Source organism: Helianthus annuus, chromosome 6 (assembly GCF_002127325.2).
Source record: "Helianthus annuus cultivar XRQ/B chromosome 6, HanXRQr2.0-SUNRISE, whole genome shotgun sequence".
Taxonomy (NCBI): Eukaryota; Viridiplantae; Streptophyta; class Magnoliopsida; order Asterales; family Asteraceae; genus Helianthus; species Helianthus annuus.
In genome coordinates this window covers 109256136-109278719 of record NC_035438.2, presented here as the reverse complement: position 1 = coordinate 109278719, position 22584 = coordinate 109256136, and the positions used below count along the sequence as shown (strand labels likewise).

Sequence of the window (22584 nt, the reverse complement as noted above, 5' to 3'; positions counted from 1 at the left end):
ATCATGAAGGAATTCATGTGGATCCCACAAAGATCGAGGCAATTACCAAATGGAAAACCCCTGAGTCACCAACCAAGATTAGAAGTTTCTTAGGATTGGCCGGTTATTATAGAAGATTTATTCGAGATTTCTCTAGAATAGCCATTCTCTTAACTAAGTTAACCTGTAAATCCATTAAGTTTAAATGGGGACCAAAGCAAGAAGAAGCCTTTAGAATTCTTAAGCAAAGACTAACCCATACACCCATACTAGCATTACCAGAAGGAACTGAAGACTTTGTAGTCTATTGTGACGCTTCTAAGTTAGGTTATGGATGTGTATTGATGCAACGTCAAAAGGTTATAGCTTACGCATCTAGACAACTTAAGAATCATGAAGAAAATTATTCAACCCATGATTTGGAATTAGGAGCTATAATTTTTGCCCTTAAAATTTGGAGACATTACCTTTCTGGTAGTAAGTTTACCATTTTCACTGATCATAAGAGTTTAAGGTATGTGTTCAGGCAAAAAGAGCTGAATATGAGACAAAGACGCTGGATAGAGATTCTTAGTGATTATGATTGCAATATCCAGTACCATACAGGAAAGGCAAATGTAGTGGCTGATGCTTTAAGCCGAAAGTATCATGAAAAGCCAAAGAGGGTACGTTCTCTTAATTTAAATCTGCAAGTAGATTTAAATGATCAGATTAGAAAAGCACAAGAATCAGTAATCAAGGATGATACTGAAAAGTTAAAAGGAACGATTAAGGAATTAGAACAAGGAACCGATGGAATTTGGAGATTCCACAAGAAAAGAACGTGGATACCTAAACTAGGAAACCTACGCCACCGTATATTAGAAGAAGCCCATAAGTCTAAGTATACAATGCATCCAGGAAATGATAAGATGTATCGGGATTTAAGCAAGAATTTTTGGTAGATAGGAATGAAGAAGGATATAGAAGCTTATGTTTCTAAGTGTTTAACCAGCTCTCAAGTTAAAGCTGAATATCAGAAACCCTCAGGATTACTGCAACAATTAGAGATGCCAGTGTGGAAATGGGAATTGATAACAATGGATTTTGCTACCAAATTACCCAAAACAAGAAAAGGTAATGATACAATCTGGGTGATTGTAGATAGGCTAACTAAATCAGCTCATTTTCTACCAATGAAGGAAACTTTCAGTATGGAACAATTAGCCAAGCTATATGTAAATGAAATAGTTTCAATACATGGAATTCCTTTATCAATTGTTTCTGAAAGGGATAGCTGTTTTACCTCTCATTTTTGGGCAAGTTTCCAAAAAGCAATGGGAACCAAGTTAAATCTAAGCACGGCTTATCATCCTTAAACGGACGGACAAAGCGAAAGGACAATTTAGACAATAGAGGACATGCTTAGAGCTTGTGTAATTGATTTCGGAGGTAATTGGGATGATCACTTACCATTAATAGAATTTTCTTATAATAACAGTTATCATTCAAGTATCAATGCTGCACCATTAGAAGCACTTTATGGACGAAAGTGCCGAACCCCAGTCTCTTGGGCAGAAATTGGGAAAAGCAACTATCTAGACCTGAGGTAGTACAGGAGACAACCGACAAAATCATTCAAGTTATGGATCGACTGAAAGCAGCACGTGATCGGCAAAAGAGCTATGCAGATAACAGGCGAAAACTGTTGGAATTTCAGGTAGGAGACAAAGTGTTGTTGAAAGTATCTCCTTGGAAAGGAGTAATAAGATTCATCAAGAAGGGAAAGCTAAGTCCCAGGTATGTTGGACCTTTTGAGATTATTAGAAGAATAGGACCTGTAGCTTATCAGCTACAACTGCCAGAGGAAATGGCAGGGATACATGATGTATTTGATGTATCTAATCTCAAGAAATGATTAGCTGATGAATCGCTGGTAGTACCTCTTAAGGATATAGAGCTAAATGAACAACTTAAATTTGTAGAAAGACCTCTACAAATTGAAGACAGGAAAGTTAAAAACCTCAAGCACAAGAGATTAGTTCTGGTCAAAGTGAAATGGGACTCCAAAAGAGGACCAAAATATACATGGGAGGTTGAATCAGAAATGCACAGGAAATATCCACACTTGTTCCTGTAGATCTCGAGGATGATCTCTAAAACAAGGTGGGGAGGATATAACAACCCTAAAGTAAACCGACACCCTCGAAATATTTTCGACACCCAAAAAATATTTAAAATACTCCAATATGTCCTAAAATACCCCCCATACGTGAAAACGGACCCCGAATACCTTTAATATTATTAAAATTAATTAAAAATCAAATATTTGGGGCTGTCGCAGGCCGCGTAGACCCCTTAGGGATCTTACGCGGGCCGTGAGCGATCATCAACGCGGCGAGACCCTGGGCTGCCACGTGGCAGCCACACGTTGAGGCTAGGAAGCTGACCCGGACAAGCTAGACCCTACCCGGACTACTACGCGGGCCGCGTAGCCCATGGTCTCACCTTACGCGGGCCGCGAGAAACCCGGTTTCAGCCCCTATAAAGCTGGATCTTGGGCCTTTAGTTTACATCGCTCAATTCTTCGATCTTTCTCTCAATTTTCACGTAGTATACACTATACTCGGGTATAATATCCCCCTAAATAACGAAGTTCTGCTCCGTTGTAAGTATCATAACCCCTGGATACATATTAGATACTCTGCCCGATTGATCTAGGGTTCCGTAACGGCTGTCGTTGTAATACCCGAAATATTTTGTATCATTTTATATTATATAAACAATTATAAGATTAAATAATATACACGTTTACAAAGTTTTTTTTTTCTAATTAAACTACATATACTGTGAAATATTTCAAAAAAAAAATAAAAAAAAAGGGTTGGTGACTTAATCAGCAAGTCAAGTTGTTTATGTATATCCAATCCAAATTAGTATTTTCATTAAGCTAGCCACGTATCATCTTCTACCCAGATGTGTCCCTATGAGTCACCAACATTTTCACAATATGTGTCATATTTTTATAGAGGGTAACTTGAGTATAAATACCGAAAAAAAAGAATCTATCAAAATTACCAACTCATTTCCCCAAAATAAATATCATTTCCTTACTTTCATGGTCATCTTGTTTCTGTGGCAAGATTAGAATTTTTTAGCAAAACTGATTGCAGAAGATGAATATAGGAAGGTATCATTTATTAGTTTTATTTTCAGAATAATATACTTTCCAACCTAGCTAGTTAATTGGGTTACAATATACTTGAGGTCAAGACTTTAAACCCTATAACGTTTTATTTTAGTTAATAGAACCAACTAGTTTTGCTTATGTTATTCAAGTTATATTCTTAATGAAAATTATATTATGTATATAGTTGTATATAAAATTAAATATGCTAATATTCTTAACTATGATGAATATAGTATATTTTTGGATTAAAGAAAGATATTTTACTCCAATTTTAAGTTATTATTACTTTTAATTCAAAACAGTTTTTCAAATATTTTAACAGTTATTATTATTAATAATAATTATATATATCATAATATAAAAAAATGGTTTATTATGGTATGTGTCTATTTTAAAATTTTCCTTATCATGTTAAAAATAAACTATGTTGATTATATATAAATTTTAATTTTCTAGATATTACGTAAGTTATTAAAATTTTGATCTAAATAGAGGATAATAAATAAATTATGAAGTATTCTAAAGTTTAGGTTGTCGGAATATTATATATATATATATATAAACCAACAAAGCAAATCAATATTGATGGAAATACTATCTTTCGAGCCTTATAATTTTAAATACGACAATACCGTAGGATTTCGTGACCATGTAGAAGAAATCGGTTATCTCAGTCAGTCTCGTGATCATCACCAAAGGTACGTACTCTTGAACAACCTTATGTGCACAAATTTAAGTTTTCACTACCTCGTAGTTGGAAATTTAGATTTATTATTTTACTGCTTATGTGATCTTCAAGATTATGTGCTATTATAATTAAATATTAGTTATATTGTTTTAGCAAATATTGATTATGACACACTGAAGCACTGTTTGTGTCGCACCGAAAGGTGACGCACTGAAAAACTGAATTTGAACTACTGAATGTGATTATGTGACGCATTGAATGTGAATTGACTACGCATTGAACTACTGAATGTGACGCACTGAAGGTGACTAACTGAATATGTTATATATATTGTTTGATATATAGATATCGTTAAGAAATTGTATATTGCATTGTTGTTGTCCCACTGAGTAAACACCGTTTACTCAGGCGTACATTTGCCTTCTTATGTACGTTAGGTTTTAAGGATTGTCTGGAAAGCTTGGCTGGATGGTTCGAGGGATTTAAGACGCACATGGATTTTCATAAATTTTAAAATGTTTTGTATAAAAATTCTGACTTTTTGAAATAATGTAAAGTTTTATAATTTATGGAATGAAGTTTTGACCTCTGATGTACTGCATAAGTAACATGTCAGCCCAAGCTGGGTTGGGGTGTTACAGTCATGGTTCTGCCCGACGTAGTCGTTGGAATGCCGTCTCGGGGAGGGTATTACTAATGTTAAAATGGGTTATTATACTAACACGTGTGCATTGTGTAAATTATAGATAATTCTCAGGAAATCCTTACAGATAACCTAAGACAGCAATGTGAGTAATCTCCTTTTTGTAAACAGTTTTTACAAAACCTTAAATGTTTTGCAATGCAATTTAGCAGTGATTGAGTCTTTGTAGTTCTTCAATTACTGCCAGTATTATGAGGTTTTGTATACATTACTTGATAATCTTCACAATTGGGCAACGGGTTAGCCAATGTGTGATATGACCATAGCCACAGATCCGGTCAAGTGGCAAGTACTGAATGAGTAATTGTGTAGATGTAAACATTGTAATCGCTCTCAATACTGTTTAAATTAATAAAAATTTTCTTGATTAAACTGGGATTCACTCACCAGTATTTCCCACTGACAAAATGTTTTTAAACGCGTTTCAGGTAACACAATGTGAAAGCCAATTAGAAGCCAGCTGGACAGCACTGAAGGCTTGGAAAAGTAGCTATAAAAGTTACCTAAATAAAGAAGGCGTTTTATTTCAATAAAATGGGATTTATCCCTATAAACCAGTTTGTAATGAAAACTTGGGTTTTGTCCCAATATATTTATTTATATAAAATGTGGTATTTTACTCTGATAAAATATTTCCTAACTACGGTTCTGATGTAATTTCCGCTGCCAAATTAATAAACACCGATATCACCGACACTGTTGTTCGCGGCCGCCTGTTCCCGGGACAGATAGGGGGCGGGGGTTGCGACAATTACACTGCAGATCAGTTGAAATTAGCGAAATAAGATGAAAAATGGCGTTAGGTTTGACGACGGAAGAAATTTGACGGAACAGTTAGCGAATTTGAGTGTTGGTGATGGTGTTAATGGCTGTAGAAGTGACGTTGATAATATCAATGGCGTGAATAAGAGTGATGGATTGTTTCAGGTTATGAAAGTAGTTGAAGCTGCTGAAGTGAATATTAAACAACAGGTGTTTTTATTTTTATTTGCTTTACTGGGGTAGATCATTGATTTGATCTCAACTTCTCCCAACAATTCACTAATCCTTCTTCCTCTGTCCGGTAAGATCCATCGAACAATCGATATCTTCAATCACAATAATCGACTTACTCGATATCTCTATCAACAATCTTCTAAGCTCCGGGTTGTCCTTGACAGCTGTCAGTTCTAGGTCGTATATATCGTAGCATAAGAAATTCGCCATGGTCGCGATCATGGTGGATTTACTAGTCCCTGGTGGACCATAGCTAGGGTTTGAAATGAAGTTGGATGCTCAAACACAACATGGCTCCATTGAGATCCCTAATTTGATTTTGATGATAGATATGAATTGAAGAGATGAACTGAGGGTTGGTGAGGGTATAAATGGGGGGAATAGAATGGGTTGAGAGGTAAATTACGATTTCACCCTAATGTGCAATGCACATGACAATTTTTAACTGAGATTTCTAACCAGGTTTGGCCTAAAGGACAAAACGTGCAAGATTTTGAAAGGTTAAGGACACTGCCTGTAAACTTTTGGCCAAAAGGACAACGCCTGCAATTTGATGTATACATAAAGGACAAAACTTGTAATTTACTCCTAAACAAATAATTACATGATAGGGTTTTGTAATCATTTGGTCTATTTTTTATTACATTTGCGATATCTACCACTATACCAAAAGCAACGAGAAATGTTGTATCTCCTCAGGTATCATCACTGGTTCTTTTTTTGGTTTGAAAATAAAATATTATTTTTTACATTACAAATGTTTTTAAATTAATTGTGATAATTAATAGTGAGATATATGAGAAAAGCGACGTGAAGTAGTGGCATTCAAAAAATATACGATGTGCATGAAAAGGTACACAACTTTCCCGAGTGGCTTGATAGCATCGATTGCACACATTGATTGTGAAAAAAGTGCCACCCCGTCCTTGTTTTATGCAAATTTAAAGGAGTACACATACGGTCATTTTCTTATTGATGGTGTTTATCCAGAGTACGCTGTTGTTATCAATTCCTTTGCATAAGCAAAAATCGGCAACAATGATATCGAACGGACATTCGATGTTTCAAAGGAGTGTTGGCATATCGTGCACAATCCTATACAAATGAGGCATAAAGACAAAATAAGGAATGTAATATATGCTTTCATTACATTGCATGACATGATAATATGAGGACGAAGCCCTTGCTATTTACAAAGACTATCAAGAGGTTGTCGAGCTAGTTGTGTTGCTAAGCAACAGACAAAAAAAAAAGGAAAAAAAAAAGCAATCTGTCAACAGCTATGCAACAGGGAACATATAATTTTCTCACCGTACATTTAGTTGACATATTTGGATTCATAATCATGCCGAAGACGATTATGATGAGTGCTGTTATTTTATAATGTTTTAGAATATTAATATTAATTTACCGTTGTATTTTTTTTCCATATTTATCTAAATAAATTATAGAAATGTTTTTTATATATATTTGATGAAACACAGGATAACACCAAGGTTATACTGCCGGGTTGTTTCTCTAATGGGTTCAATCTCCTTTCTTACTCGCTGAAATGACCTAGATCCTACAAAACAGCAACACTGTTAGTCTCGTTAAGAGGGGAATATGGGGGTTTCCCTCTTAACCAGGCTCCGGCGTGAGAATAAGTACTGTTCTGAGGGAGAATAAACAGTGTGTGTTGAGTGTGTGAATAAAGAGAGCAAGATGATTCAACCTGGATGATGAAGGGTCTTATTTATAGCCGGAGGGTGAAGAAGGGAGGAGCAGCTGTGCCAGCTGTGGTTGCGCGCCAGCTGTCCGACCAAGGGGAATATCCTCTTGGGCTCCTCTGTCGTAGCCGGTGTAGTGGTACACGTGGCGCGCTAACATTTGTCCATGCTGGAAACCTCGTACTGGTGTTGTCAGCTCTGCCCCCTGATTTGTCGCAGGCCTATGTGGCGCTCTGCAACTGGTGACACGTGTTTGTCCTTCTTGTCGGGTAGAGCATCTTTGATGCCACCTTGACATTTTCCAGAAGCTTCTAGAAGCTTATGGATTATGTTGCTGATGTAGGCGCCATGTATGATCGAAAAGGAGGTGTGGCCCCTGCCATGTAGGCAGGGAATTGGGACCATACATCTTCAAGTCCCCCCAGTCCAGTGTGCCTTCTAGTTGAGTTGATCGTCTAGAAGGCATTCTGGACTTATAAAGTTAGTGGTTTTGTGGCGCATGAGTTTGTGTAACTTATAGGAAGTTGAGCCAAGTGGACGCATGGCGCATGGGTTTTGGCAACTTACAAAAAGTTGAGCCAAATGGACGCATGGGTTTTGGCAACTTGTAAAAAGTTGAGCCGAATGGACGCATGGCGCATGAGTTTTGGCAACTTGTGAAAAGTTGAGCCAAATAGACGCTTGGCGCATGGGCTTTGGCAACTTACAAAAAGTTGAGCCAAATGGACGCATGGCGCATGGGTTTTGGCAACTTGTAAAAAGTTGAGCCAAATGGACGCATGACGCATGGGTTTTGGCAACTTGTAAAAAGTTGAGCCAAATGGACGCATGGCGCATGGGTTTTGGCAACTTGTGAAAAGTTGAGCCAAATGGACGCATGGCACTTATTGTTTCCTTCTAATGGAAGTTTTGTTGTCTTGGGGAAGGTGTTGATGTGACTGTCTGATGTCCCTGTCTTATCGGAGATGAACAGGCGCCTTTTCAGTTCCCGTCAGTTACTTTCTGTCACGTCGTCAGGCCCTGTTACCCATGCTCCCGAAAAAAGAGGTGGCGTCTTCTCTTTCTTCTAACGTGTCGCTCCCCTATTGCTTGCTTTTTCTGGGCTCTGACGGCCCACTACCCATCGCATTAAATGCGATGGGTATAAATAAGAGGCGGTTTCCTCCTTCTTCCTCACTTTTCAAACTTTTGAAGTTTGGTTCCTACCATTTCCTTCATCTTTTCTTCTTTGTTTGAATACTTTCGTTCAACTTCTCATTGTTTTCATTATGTCTGGTGTGAATCCTTCTCAGAGGAAGAGGAAACATAAGGGGAAAGCTCCTCCTGGCCCTGACCAGGCAGTTATTGGGTGGAAAGAAGAAGAGTTCCACAACCTTGTTCAAGGGATGGGTTTTCGCCCTGAGTGGGGGGCCCAATATCCAACTGCTGGTTCCACCGCCGTGGATGCACCTCCTGGTTACTTGACTCTATACGCTGCATTCTTCCGGGAGGGTAACTTTAGGCTTCCGATTACCAAGTTTATTGCCTCTGTGTTGAGGAATTATGGGCTCCATATTTCTCAAATCAACGCGATTGGGCTTCCGCGTATTACTCATTTTGAGTTCGTTTGTAGATCTTACCGTATTGAACCGACGTTTGAGATGTTCAACGTCTTTTACAGTGTCACCTATGCCAATGGTTTTTATTCTTTCAACGCCCGGACGGGTGTTTCACCGGTTTGTTCTGTTCCCTTGAAGAGCTTGCACGATTGGAAGCAGAAATTCTTCTACATTCGTCACGGTGTGATTCCCATCGATATGCGTTACCGGTCTGTGAGTGAAGGGATTCCGAAGGTGGATATATTGGTGGATTATGCTGCACAAGATTGGTACAGGAAAATAACACAAAAGGCAACTGCTATTTCTCAGTTGGAGGAGATGGCCTTAGTTGGTGCCGGAATGAGTTTGTTATGGGCACCGAAGAATCCTTTGGGTGTTCCTGTTTACAGTTATCAAGGCAAATGTATGTGATCTCCTTAAAGCACTTCTGAATTATCTTGTTTTATATATGTTTTTCCTTATTTCTTTATTTTTTGCAGTTGGTTATAGTTTGATAAACGTTTTGGACCCGAAGGCAGCGGGTGCCATGGTTGAGGGTATTCAAGAAGATGGGAAGCCGACGTGGCTAAACCAAATTCGAGGCCGTTTCTTGCACCCATCTGATGAAAGTTTTAGTAAATATGCCAATGTTGCTCTAGGTGAAGATGATGAAGATGACCCTGTTGATCCTATTCGAGAGGAAGTTGTTGTTCTCTCGAGTGGAAGTTCTGACAAATCCCCTAAAGGTCTAACTTCTCATTGCGTGCGTGCAGGTACCGCGCAAGGTGGTGTTGATGAACCTATTCAAGAGGTTGTTGGTGATGATGCAGAGATGGCCGTTGATCCTTCTGCACAATTGGAGAGAAGGAAGAAAGCAAAAACTGATAAGTCTGAGAGAGGGGAGAAAAGGGCGGAGGGCAAAACGGCTGGTACTTCTCGTAAGCATCCCTCTACTCTTCCTTGTCTAGATTATGTGGTTGTCTCTGACACGTTGTCTGGTTTAGGAGTTGGTGAGAAAGCTCGGGAGTCTGACCCGGATGATCAGTCTACTTTGACTGATATGATGAGGAAAAAAGCGCTTGAAGATAAGAAGCGCAAACTTGATGAGCAGGCCGCTGCTCTTCTTGCTTCGAAAAAAGCTAAGCTCCATAAGGAAACTCCTCCCGCTCCTTCCGAATCTGAGATTGATATGGGCATTTTTAGTGGAGGCCGCGGGAATCTCTTGGAGGAGATATTTGCTGCTTCTGCCCCTCCTGATAATGGTTTTTGTAGTTGTATACTTCTTTCATGTTTCTGCGAGTTACTTTTAATTGTTGTGGTTGCTTTATGACAGGAGTCAAGTCTGGCAAGAAACCTCATAAGTTGGATATTTCACATATCACTCCCCCTGCTTCTCCTCCGTCGAGGACGATTGGCTTGACTCCTCCTCGGGATGATCCTGAGAAGAAGAAGAAAGAAGATGAAGCAGCTGTCGAGAACGTGGGTGAAGGTGGTGGTGATGCCGTAGGTGGTGGTGGTGCTGGTGCTGGTGGCGGTATAGGTGGTGAAGGTGTTGATGATAGAGGTAAGGGTATTGAGACTGAGTTGGAGTCCAGTGAGGCCACCCCACGTCAGACCATTTATACTAAGCGCCCTTCAAGTGGTGGTGGTGCTACTTCTGGTGCGGTTCGCAGTCCGCAGTTTTATAATGTCCGTGCTGATTCGTGGGATACTCACAACCCTGCTTGTGATGACTTGCCGCACGCGCCTCGCTGGAATCTTACTCAAGGTTCCCGGATGACTGATTTGGGCAACTGTCATGACTTCTTTTCTATATCTCTTCCCCCTGCTGAAAGGATGTTCCAGAAGCGACGCAATCGTTTTGCTTTGTTGGATGACCACGTGCGTGCTGGAGTTAATTTCTTTGCCACTTCACAAGAAATTGTTCGTGAATGGCGATTGATGGGGGAAGAGACTGCTGAGTTTGAGGATGCGAAGAGAGCATTGGCTGAGGAGAGAGAAAAATTTAATGCTGAAAAGAAAGGTTTGCAATGGAGATTTTCTGATGCCGAGCAGAAGCTTGAGGAACAGAAACAAGTTAACATTTAAAAACAGAAAGACTGGGAGGCAGCTTGTGAGCGAACTAATGTTGAGATGCAATCTCAACGTGATGCGATTGTTCGCTTGTCTGGTGAGAAGAAGGAGCTTGCTGATGAAGCTTATCAGGCGCGCCTTGCCGCTGAGAAGAAGGAGAAAGATTATGTTGACCGCATTGACAAGTTGGAGGTCCTTGTGAAGCAGAAAGTTTCTGAGTGTGAGACTGCTCAGCGCCTTCTTGATGAAAAAACTTCTGAGTGTCAAGCTTCTGAGCTCTTGGTTGAGGAGGCGTCTGCTGACTGCAAATGGCTGCTTTCTCGCGCCGTGCCTTTGGTAACTTCCTTTGTTTGTGTTCGTCTTTTGTCGTTTTTTGGTGATTTCTCTCTTATTTTGTCGCTTGTTTTATGCAGCTTGTTGACCGTATTTTAAATTCTACTGAACTTGCTAAATATATGTTCGAGTTGGGTCAGGCGGGGTATAATAGTGGTCGGAAGTTTAGTTACTCTGAGGGTAAGGCTGCGGTTATCAACAAGGAAAAAGATTACCACTTTGAGCTTTATAAAGAGGACGGCGATGGCAAGTACGCCGGCAAGCGCAAGGATTTTTCAACTCTTGAATTTGTTGTTATTAGGGCTGCTGAAAAGTTGTCTCGAAAACCAGATGGTGTTGCTTTGTTGAAAAAGGCTCTCGGGGATGAAGCGGGTGCGGGTACTAGCCATTCTTAAGTGAAGGATTCCGGCATGCGTGCCGCGTATGGCCTTGGACGGCCTTGTAATTTTTTGGTGACTTTTGAACAATTTTATTTTCGTTTTACCTGTTATGTTTGCGAACAACTGATCACTTGATGTTTGGTATGTTAATATTTGCCTATGCGGATTTTGTTATGCGAATTTTGTTATCGTCATAATATGTGCATGTAAAATTACTTTGATTAGGTGTCACGAATGAATGATGGCGCTGAAAAGTTGTGTTGTGTTAATTACAACGTTATTCTGTCGTTTTTGCGTATGAGTTGGTTCGTGACTACGAAGTGATCGAGTTGCAGGTTATTGTGTGAGCTCAGTTGTGTTCAGCTTTGGGAGCCTTACAATGTTTATTTACCTTGCTATCGATGTTTTCGTGTTTATGTGGGCACGAAGTTTTGTTTTGGCGTTTTGTAGGCTTTGGTTGTGTTTCCGACCCGGCTGTGCACTTGGTTGTGACGAGCCTTGGAGGTCTACAATGTTTCCTATGGTCGAGCCATTGATGTTTTCGTGTACGCCCAAAGTAATATATGCAGTTGTGACAAGAAATTTGCATGAAATAGAGATAGCCAAACACTTTTTGTATTACGATAAATGTGTTGGCAATTCGGCCATTGCAGTTACATAACTGTTTTACATATAACACTTTCTTAGCTGTTGGGCGTTCCAAGTTCGTGGAACCTCCTTGTCATCGATGGTGCGCAGTTTGTAAGCTCCCTTGCCGAGTACTGCCTCTATTACGTATGGACCTTCCCACTTGGGAGCCAGTTTCCCGGGATTCTCGGCATTTGAAGCCTCGTTGTCTCTTAGGACATAATCCCCTGGGTTAAAGGTGCAGACTCAGACCTTGGAATTGTAGTACTTTTCCAGCTTTGTTTTGTATTTTGCTTCGTTGATTGCCGCCATCTCTCTTCTTTCTTCTAGGAGGTCTAGATCTATCATCATTTCTTCTTCGTTGCCGATTAAGTTCATGGAGAGCATTCGTGGGGACGGCAATCCTATTTCTGCTGGTATTACTGCTTCAGACCCATAAACTAGACTGAACGGTGTCTCACCGTTGCTTGTTTTTGGCATTGTTCTGTGAGCCCACAGTATGCTGGGCAGCTCGTCAACCCATCCCCTTCTTTTCTCGCCTAACCTTGCCTTGATGCCGTCGACAATGCTTTTGTTAACTGCTTCTACTTGACCATTCCCTTGCGGGTGCGCAACCAAAGAGAAGGTGTGTTCGATGTGCAATTCTTTGAACCATCGTTCGAGGTCGTCTGCGGCGAAGTTCGTTCCATTGTCAGTGATGATTCTGAGTGGCAAGCCGAAACGGCATATGATTTGTTCCCATATGAATCTCTTGACGACGATTGACGTGGTTGATGCCAGTGGCTTTGCCTCTACCCACTTTGTGAAATAGTCGACTGCGACTATGATGAAATTAACAGCACCTGGAGCTTCAGGGAAGGGGCCGACCATGTCTATGCCCCATTGTTGGAAGGGCCATGCGGTTGTGACCGGTACCAATTCATTTTTGGGGCGCATCGTCTTGGGCGCATGTCTTTGGCATCCACTGCATTTCCTCAACTTCTTTACCGCGTCTAAATGTATTCCGGGCCAGTAGTACCCGGCGTTCATCACCTTTGCCACCACCATTCTTGGACCGATATATATACCACAGATTCCTTCATGGACCTCGCTTCGGCTTTGTTCTCGGGGAGTATCCCTGATTGAAGGTACATGATTATTGGAGTCATCCAAGACGTTGTCCCTGTCTGGATGACGCTTACTTTCCTGAGTGGAACAGATGGATTGCTCAGAACTTCTATGCGCACATCCTTTGCCAGGTGTTGGAAGCTTGTAGATGCGAGTTTTCTCAGCGCGTCTGCTGGTTTGTTCCCGCTTCTGTTTATGTGATGCACCTTGTAAGAATAGAAGGTTTGTAGCAACGTCTTTGCTTAGCTTAGATAGAGCGCCATTACATCTCCCTTGGCTTCGTATTGGTCGTTTATTTGTCCGGCTACTAACATTGAATCTACATGCGCTTCGATGTGTTTGACTCCCATTTTGATTGCCAATCTTAAGCCAGCAAGAAAGGCTTCATACTCTGCTTCATTGTTCGTGCTCTTAAAATCCAGACGTATGGCGTACGTGAATTCGTGTTTATCGAGGCTCACCAGTCGAAGCCCTGCGCCTGCTCCGTCTTCGTTGGACACGCCATCTGTGTATAGCAGCCATGGTTCTTCTACTTGTTGCCTTTCGGCTTTTTCCATTGCTTTACATTCTCGATCCTTATCGTCAGGTACCTCTGTCATGAAATCTTCTAGCACTTGCCCCTTGATGGCTGGTCTTGGTCTGAAAACCACGTTGTGGCCGCCAAGCTCTATTGCCCATTTGCCTGAGATTTCTGGTCTTGCAAGGATGTTGCCGATGTTGTAGTTTGTTAGCACATGTATTACATGGTTGGCGAAATACCTTCGCAGCCGTCTTGATGCATGGATCAGTGCGAGGACTAGTTTCTCCATGATGGCGTACCGAGTTTCTGGGTCGGTTAAGGTTCGTGACACATAGTAGACTGGTGTTTGGGTACCTTGACGATCAACGAGTAACACTGCTCCAACTGCCCTATCAGACGCTGATAAATACAGTACCAAGGGTTCTCCTTTGATTGGTGTGGTTAATGTCGGCAGTTTGATGAGGCAATCTTTCATCTCGCGGAACGCGCTCTCTGCTTCCGGAGTCCACTGAAACTGGCTTTTCTTCATACAGTTGCGCAATGTTTTGATGAACGAAAACGACTTTGCGGCGTGATTAGCTAGGAAACGATTGAGCGCTGTTAACCGTCCTGCTATTTTTTGCATCTCTTTGATGTTTGATGGGGAAGGAATTCTTTCGATTGCTTGAACTTTTTCTGGATTGACCTTGAAGCCATCTTTTGTGACAATGAAACCTAAGAATTTCCCTTCTTCCATGCCAAATGAGCATTTTGCTGGATTCAGTTTAATGCTTACGCTGCGCAGCGTGTTGAAAGTCTTTTGGATGTTTACCAGCATCATGCTTTCTTCCTTGCTCATAATCACCAAATTGTCCATATACACTTCAATGTATTTGCCGATGGCATCGCTGAACGTTTTGTTCATCAACCTCTGATAAATTGCGCCCGCATTCTTTAGGGCGAAAGGCATCTTGGTGTAACAGTATAGCCCTGTCGGCGTGCGGAATGCGGTTTTGTCTTCATCTTGAACGGCCATTTGGACCTGGTGGTACCCCTTGTAGCAGTCAAGGAAGCACTTCCACCTGAATGTTGCTAGTGAGTCGATCTTTTCGTCTATATCTGGTAAGGCGTAACAGTCACGTGGACATGCCTTGTTTAGATCCTTGTAATCTACGCACATTCTCCAGCTGCCATTTGGTTTTTTCACCATCACTGGGCTTGCCACCCATGTCTGGTATCTGACTTCTCTAATGATGCCGACATTCAACAGCTCCATTACCTGCTCTTTCATGGCATCGTGTTTTATATCGCCCAAGTGTTACTTGGCATGTACCACTGGCTTCGCTTCTTCTGAGACGTTTAACCGGTGTTCTGCTATGTGCTGTGGAACACCTACCATGTCGGCTGGTGTCCAGGCAAACACGTCCATATTTTCGTGCAACAACTTCTTGAGCGCCGCGCGCGTTAAATCAGACATCGCAGGTCCTAAGCTAGCTGTCTGTTCTAGGTATGCACTGTTCAGTACCCATTTTTCTGCTTATGCGCGCGGTGCTGGTTTACTTGCCTTTGCAAGTCTGACCTCATCCGTTACTAAGACCTCTTTGCTTGCGTATATTAATGCTATGCCTGTTTCTATCGGGAATCCAACAGCTGAGTGTGGCGCAGAGCATATCATACTGAAGTCTCCTTGGGATTCCCTTCCTAAGAGTATATCATGTCTTGAATGTGCAGGCAGCACCATGAATGTGACCTCCTCTGTTCTTGAGTTTCTTCCGTCTGAGAGCAGCACCGGGAATGATATTTAGCCGAGAGGGAAAACGGTTTCGTTGCAGAAACCAGTTAGTGGATAATCAACTGGTTCCAAGCGCGCTTTATCTTCTTGGTCAAACTGGTTGAAACATTGTTCGTATATGATATTTGCGGTGCTCCCTGGGTCGATAAAAATGTAATCTGTCTGGTCGTGACCAATTACTTCGGAAAAGACGATGGGTCGTTTTTCTCTCGGGCCACCTCTAACGACTGGGAAAATAACTTGCCTTTCGCGCCACGAGTCATCTTGTGCACGCTTGTTGTAGTTTTTCCTTGGTCTTCGTGGGCCTCCCTGAACCATGTGGGTTTCTAACTTCCGGAGTTTTTTGTTATCCGGCCCTTCCTCTCTTCTTTGAATTTGGCGGTATTCACGCTTTTCACCTTTTACCAAATGCGCCATTAAAAACTTGGAGATGATCGTCTGGGTCCGTCAAACCGTTGTATTTGCCCACGTTGTGTGGCAGTTTCGTTTTGTCAATAGCGGCTGTGGCGATCTCTGATGAATTTTGAATTCTCAGCCATGTCGTCTGGACGATAGCTCAAGGTGTAATCATGCTCTGCTTTTGGGTTGTACCCTGCGCGCTTGGTTGGTTTGTATGACTCGTGTTCTGGATGTAGCCTGCTGAACACTGTGCTTTCCCCTTTATACGTTGGGTCTTCTTCTTCGTCTTCCCATTCGGTGTTCATGTTGCGCGGGCCTATACGGCTTTGAATTGGCTTTCTTTGTGGATTATGAACATAGTTGTTTTCCGTTTCGCCATAAGTGCCGCGCGTGTCGTGCGCGCTTGGTTTTCTGATGTGTGGCACGGGTCCTTTCTCCGGGCGTAAATTCCACGCGTTGATCTGCTGAGTCGTGTGCGTACTCAGAGACCGTTGCGGTGGGGTAACGAATGCCGACTGGTTAGTTATGCCTGGAGCAATGCTTGTTGCGCGCTAAGTTGTGTATAAACAAGGTTTATAGATGCCATCTGCTCGGCGTACCAGGAAGCCAGAGTTTTTCCTTCGGGTAGCCCTAAAAGTGCAGAGAAATTCAATTGTGCTTGTTCCGATGGAGCTGAGGGGCCAGCTCCATGGCTTGATGTCTGCACTGGTGGAGGTGTTTGTTGAACCATCCCTGGTGGAGGTGTTTGTTGGACTATCCCTGGTGGAGGTTGGAAAGTGGCTCCGTTTGTAGTCTGAGTGATTATCGTAGTTGGGGCTTGGAAAATGGGTCCAGTTGTGGTTTGGCTAACAACCCTGGATGCACTTCCAAAAATACTAGGAAAATCGTTGTTTGTTTGCCCTTCTTGGATGATTTCGTTCCTTTGGCTCCTTTGGACATGTGCTGTGTCCGAAACGAGTTCAAAGGAAGAAACTTCTCCGTCTACTTGGTGTGAAGGGTTTTGTTCAGCCATTTTGGCGAGTGTGTTTCAAAAGAAAAAGAGATGAGATTGGTTTTGCAAAAAGCGGATGGCGCCAATGATGAAACATAGGATAACACCAAGGTTATACTGCCAGGTTGTTTCTCTAATGGGTTCAATCTCCTTTCTTACTCGCTGAAATGACCTAGATCCTGCAAAACAGCAACACCGTTAGTCTCGTTAAGAGGGGAATATGGGGGTTTCCCTCTTAACCAGGCTCCGGCGTGAAGTACTATTCTGAGGGAGAATAAACAGTGTGTGTTGAGTGTGTGAATAAAGAGAGCAAGATGATTCAACCTGGATGATGAAGGGTCTTATTTATAGCCGGAGGGTGAAGAAGGGAGGAGCAGCTGTGCCAGTTGTGGTTGCGCGCCAGCTGTCCGACCAAGGGGAATATCCTCTTGGTCTCCTCTGTCGTAGCCGGTGTAGTGGTACACGTGGCGCGCTAACATTTGTCCATGCTGGAAACCTCGTACTGGTGTTGTCAGCTCTACCCCCTGATTTGTCGCAGGCCTATGTGGCGCTCTGCGACTGGTGACACGTGTTTGTCCTTCTTGTCGGGTAGAGCATCTTTGGTGCCACCTTGACATTTTCTAGAAGCTTCTAGAAGCTTATGGATTATGTTGCTGATGTAGGCGCTATGTATGATCGAAAAGGAGGTGTGGCCCCTGCCATGTAGGCAGGAAATTGGGACCATACCTCTTTAATATTTTTCTAAATAAATTATAGAAATATGATGTTTTGTTAAATGTTTAAATATATAAGTAAAAATATAATTAATAAACAATGATTATATATTTATTACAAGATACTCCACACCCACATGACCGCTATATCCTTTTAGCTATGTGAGTGTGGTTTACCCCTCTACTTAGGAGGTGTTGTGTTGCCTAATAAATTGAATTTTATTTTCACATTCACATGACCATTCACATGACCATTAAGGATGGTTTTAGGCTTGCAAGCCCCTCTAGCTCTACATGTAAAGCTCGGCCTCGTCTATCATACAAGCTTATTTTTAGGCTCGAGCTCTGGCTTATTTAAGCTTGTTTTTGTTGACTTTTCAGCGAACCGATTTCGAATAGCTCAGTTACACCCCTAGCAAATACCTATTACAAAATAATCCACACGGACCATACCCACATGACCACTACACACTTTTTACATACTTTATTTTTACATTCACGGGTCATTATGAATGGTTTTAGGCTTGCAGGTCTCTCAAGCTCTGTAAGCAACGCTCGGTCTCGTCTATCATACAAGCTTATTTTTAGGTTTGAGCTCTTATTTGTTTAAAAGCCTGTTTTGTTTCTCGAATAGCTCACTTGCACCCCTAGCAAGGGAAACGTAACAAGAGGGAAGAGGGGGTTTTCCAGACAAAAACCATGTGTTGTGATGGATTCTTGATAGAAGACTGCACTAGAGATAGTTGGTAACTTTTAACTATATCACAAACGGTTTGAGTTATTATTTCATATATTTTAAAACATTAATAAGAAAAAAAGATTCAATAACTTTGAACCAAAACAATATTAGTTTAAAATTATTGTCAAAAGGTTGGTTATAAACTTGGAAGGTATGTGATTCATTCAAAATGTAAGTGTTCAACCCAAGACTTGACTTCCCATAAAGAAAACATCCAGTAAACATTAAAAACGACGAACATACTACTAGACTAAAGACGAAGAACAGAAAACTTATAAATGTCATGAAACAAAAACCGCAAATACATTTAATATCCGCCTTTAAGATCATTGACGACATCGTAAGGAATGGGAGTTACTGTCTCTAGGGTGGTCCCTTCAACCATAAACCCAGGTTTGGGTCCAAGTGGTTGCCTCTTGGTACTGATTACCACGCCTTTAGCCTTGGCCTCGGCTTTTAGTTGATCGTTCTTTTTAATCCGTTGCTTCAACTCTTCATTGCACCTTGATGGCATTACATGCTCGATGCGCACGTGAATCCTCTTCTTGATTATTCTGTTACCAACCTGTATTAAAATCATACAATCATGAAATAAGTATGATGCATTTGCACATGTTGCTCTGTATGTGATAGAAAAAACCCAATTATGCAACTACCTATGTTTCTCCGTTATACTACTCCTGATTACTTATCTTTTAGACAATATATATACAAGTTCATTATGTAATTCCCACAATAAGTCACAGCATTTTCAACATAGAGGCATATTCTTTATATTTGAATAAGATTATAAGAAACCACAAACCACTTGTACCCTTGGCTTTAAAATGTGTGATGCGCTCAATTGCGTTTGATCCCAAAAGCCAATGTGCAATGTGCGTGCACATCATGCACGCGAGGCGTCTGTTATTTAAAAAAAATATTTATAGAAAACATTCTAACCTTGTTAACTTTAAACACTAAAAATTTAGATATTAAAATAAATACAAAAAATAGCTCTAGTATCATCATAGAAGTTCAATATAACCAAAATAAGCCTTGGAACTCTTATGTGTACAAGTAATCTATGCAAAAAGTACAAGTAATCTATTGTACAAATTTACTTTATAGTGATCGATTTCAGAAAAATGCCTGCAGATCATGCAAGCGCATTATGCGGTCTAGGGGGCATCATCGCACCACCTAATGTGAAGCTTGAATCAAATTAAGACACAATAAATAGATAAACATTTTAGGGCATGTTTGGCTAAGCTTTTTGAAACAAGCTACTGACTTATTGGCTTTTTGGAAAAGGAGTGTGGGGTGACTTATTGACCTATTCGCTTACACCCAAACATCATTTTGGAGTTTATGACTTTTCAAAAAGCCAATAATAAGTAAATAAGTTGTTTCAAAAAGCTTAGCCAAACATGCCCTTAGCTTGGTGCACCCTTGTGTCTTTGATTACTACGATTAACCGTCACCCAACCAGAATGCATACATGCTCTGTTCGCCTAAATCTAACTTCCATTTTCCTTAAACCAAACAAATCAACAATTAAGCAGGTCCCAAACACCGGTCATTTTTCTCAAATTCTACATATAGCCGGAGGTAGAGTTATAAATAAATCATACAATTGTTGTGATTATTAACCACCAAGCATTAGCAATTCAATGAAATTGCATACATATGTATAAAGAAACTAAAGTGATACCTGTTTGTTCATCTCGACGCCAATGGCGCGTTTGGTGACGTTCCAGACCTGACCGGTGCGACCATGGTAAAACTTATGGGGCATACCTTTGTGAACGGCGCCGTTGACCTTGATGTCGACGTAATCGCCGACGTGATAGGTTCGGAGGTAGGTGGAGAGATGGATTGTACCTTTCTTCCTGAATCCTCGAGCGAACAGATCTCTTGTTCGAGATCGCAATCCATGACCGGCCGGCATTGTTAGGTCAGGTCGATTAACGCAAAACGGCACACCAAAGAGAGGGTGTGTGTGTGTATAAAGGCGTGGGAGAGGTTAGGGTTTTATTTGGGCCTAGTGGGCTTCAAGAGATGCTATTGTCCATTCTTAGTTTGTTACTCGTAAAAACATCCGAACAAGTAGAGATGGGCAGGACCCGGAACCGACTTGGAATATCCGAAACCGGTTCTTACCCTATCTCAACTGTGGGTACAGACAAGTTCTAGACCAACCGCGGGCACAGACAAGTTCTAGACCCGGACAAAGACCGAATCGGAACCAACTCCACCTCTACCCAGTTCAAGAAACGTGTACCTTCGATCCTACCTCTGTATTTATAGTGATTAGTGGTTTGGATTTCCCCTTATTTAGGGATTGTAATTGTACCGGGATTATACCCGAAAATAGAAGATGATGTAGATCTTCTAAACTTTATTGAGATTTGGTTGTTTAATAATATTTATCCATATAGAATAGAACATTCTGGATTAACATGTGGGTCACTAAAAGGTTTGACCAGTCTAAGTTACCTGAACCGGGTCATACCTCGTCACCAGTCCAAACTCAGACCCGAACCGGCTAAACTGGTAAAGAAACCAAATTGTGCCCGGAACCGGTTGTTGACTTTGTTGTTGACCAAAACTGGACCCAGTTCTATCTCGTAATAAATACTTTGTTTATTATAGCAGGGCCAATTAAACTTTTGTAAACGATTTACAAATTACTCCGTTATAAAAATTATAATAAAATTAAAAGCTGGTATAATATGAAAATGTAAGAATATTACGAAAGTCATAGATTAAAGGGGAAATGGTGTTTTAGAAATTAGAAGGGTAATAAGTCAAGAAATGTTTGTTGGGGATTTTAGCACTTTCATTGTAGATGCTCATATGAAATATCATCACTAAAAACCATGTTATTTGATTAGGTGCTTTTTAACAACAAATTTAGATCATTGACGGATCATTGAAGTATCGTTGGAGCATCATCGTGCTACCAGCAGAACCATCCGATCATATCTATCTCCACTAGGCATAATGCATATACACCAATTCAGGAGGAAACCCAATAAATATAGGAAACAACACCCCCCCCTTGTAGGAATCGAATCCAGGACCGAAGGGGTAAGGTCCCAAAAACTTCACATCAAGTACTTGGGACCATCCCATAACCTCGTCTTTTAAACCTTCTTTAGGCCTTGCGCGACCGCGCACTGGTCTTGCAAAGAATTAAGAAGGAAGACAGCAGATAACACCTTCGCGCCAAAAGGGCATAAACAAATCCTTGCGCCACTTCTCTATACCAAGGGGATAAAAATCCCAGCAAATACTTCCGCTTGAATAATACCCAGACTTGGATATTTTCTACTAAATTGACACCACACGGTAAAGAGTCACACAGGATTATGGCAATAATCTTCTAGAAGACTCAATCATGCACCACCAGATGGTTATAACCGTCTGGACACGTGTCATCACCCCAGGCCATCCTGGAATCACGATGATGGCATGGAATTGGAGAAAAACCTCCAGTTGCCCACTTCCCACGTGGAACTTCCCCAGCCTTTGATCAAGATTGCGATCTGTGTGCTCCCACAATCCGATCAAAAGAGATAACGGAAGAAAAATAACCGCTTACGGGATTAGCATCTTCCGTTAACATTTCACCAACGAGTTTTCCTGCCCAAACTCCCGGCTATAAATACGAGAGTAATTCAGGTATGAAATTCAAGTCACACACACTTCGTTAATACTTCTTCTTCTCCATAAACACATATATCTATTCTCACGTCGGAGTAGGGCCAAGGAGAGAACCTCCATCCTCCCCTTGACGAGACTAACGGTGTTCTGTTTTGCAGTGTTCACCGGAGAAGAGGATCTGTCCATTCGAATCGAGCGAGAGAGAACCACCCTTTTATGCAGAACCTGACCCCCTGGATAATCTGATTCCGGTCGATTATCTAGTGTTTCTTCATTGGCGCCCACCAATCTTTCTGATTTACCTGTTTTTCTCGTTTCGATTTGTTTCCTATCATTCTCTGCTTTCACATGGCAGAGAACTCATCTTTTCACCCACTAAGTCCTCGATCTGAATTCATGGATATTCAGGTCGACGGAATCCTGGGAATAGAAGAAAACAACAGTCACTCAGAAGGAGATGAC

At 41.3% G+C, this 22584-nt stretch overlaps 1 protein-coding gene across 1 annotated transcript; it reads right to left on the bottom strand.

The window, feature by feature from the left end:
* Positions 1–18613: 18613 nt before the first annotated feature.
* On the bottom strand, positions 18614–20499 carry LOC110878161 (60S ribosomal protein L21-1). The gene is made up of 2 exons (XM_022126418.2): positions 20168–20499; positions 18614–19039 (listed from the first exon to the last, which is right to left on the bottom strand). Exons 1-2 carry the CDS (start codon positions 20402–20404, stop codon positions 18782–18784), a joined length of 495 nt encoding a protein of 164 aa, XP_021982110.1. The 5' UTR covers positions 20405–20499; the 3' UTR covers positions 18614–18781.
* Between the last annotated feature and the right edge of the window lie 2085 nt (positions 20500–22584).

Excerpts from the sequence above, each read along its gene's own strand:
- LOC110878161 (XM_022126418.2), bottom strand. The coding sequence starts at position 20,404 with ATGCCGGCCGGTCATGGATTGCGATCTCGAACAAGAGATCTGTTCGCT. Across the intron at positions 19,040-20,167 it reads GCGTCGAGATGAACAAACAG|GTTGGTAACAGAATAATCAA; the intron begins GTATCACTTTAG and ends ATTTTAATACAG.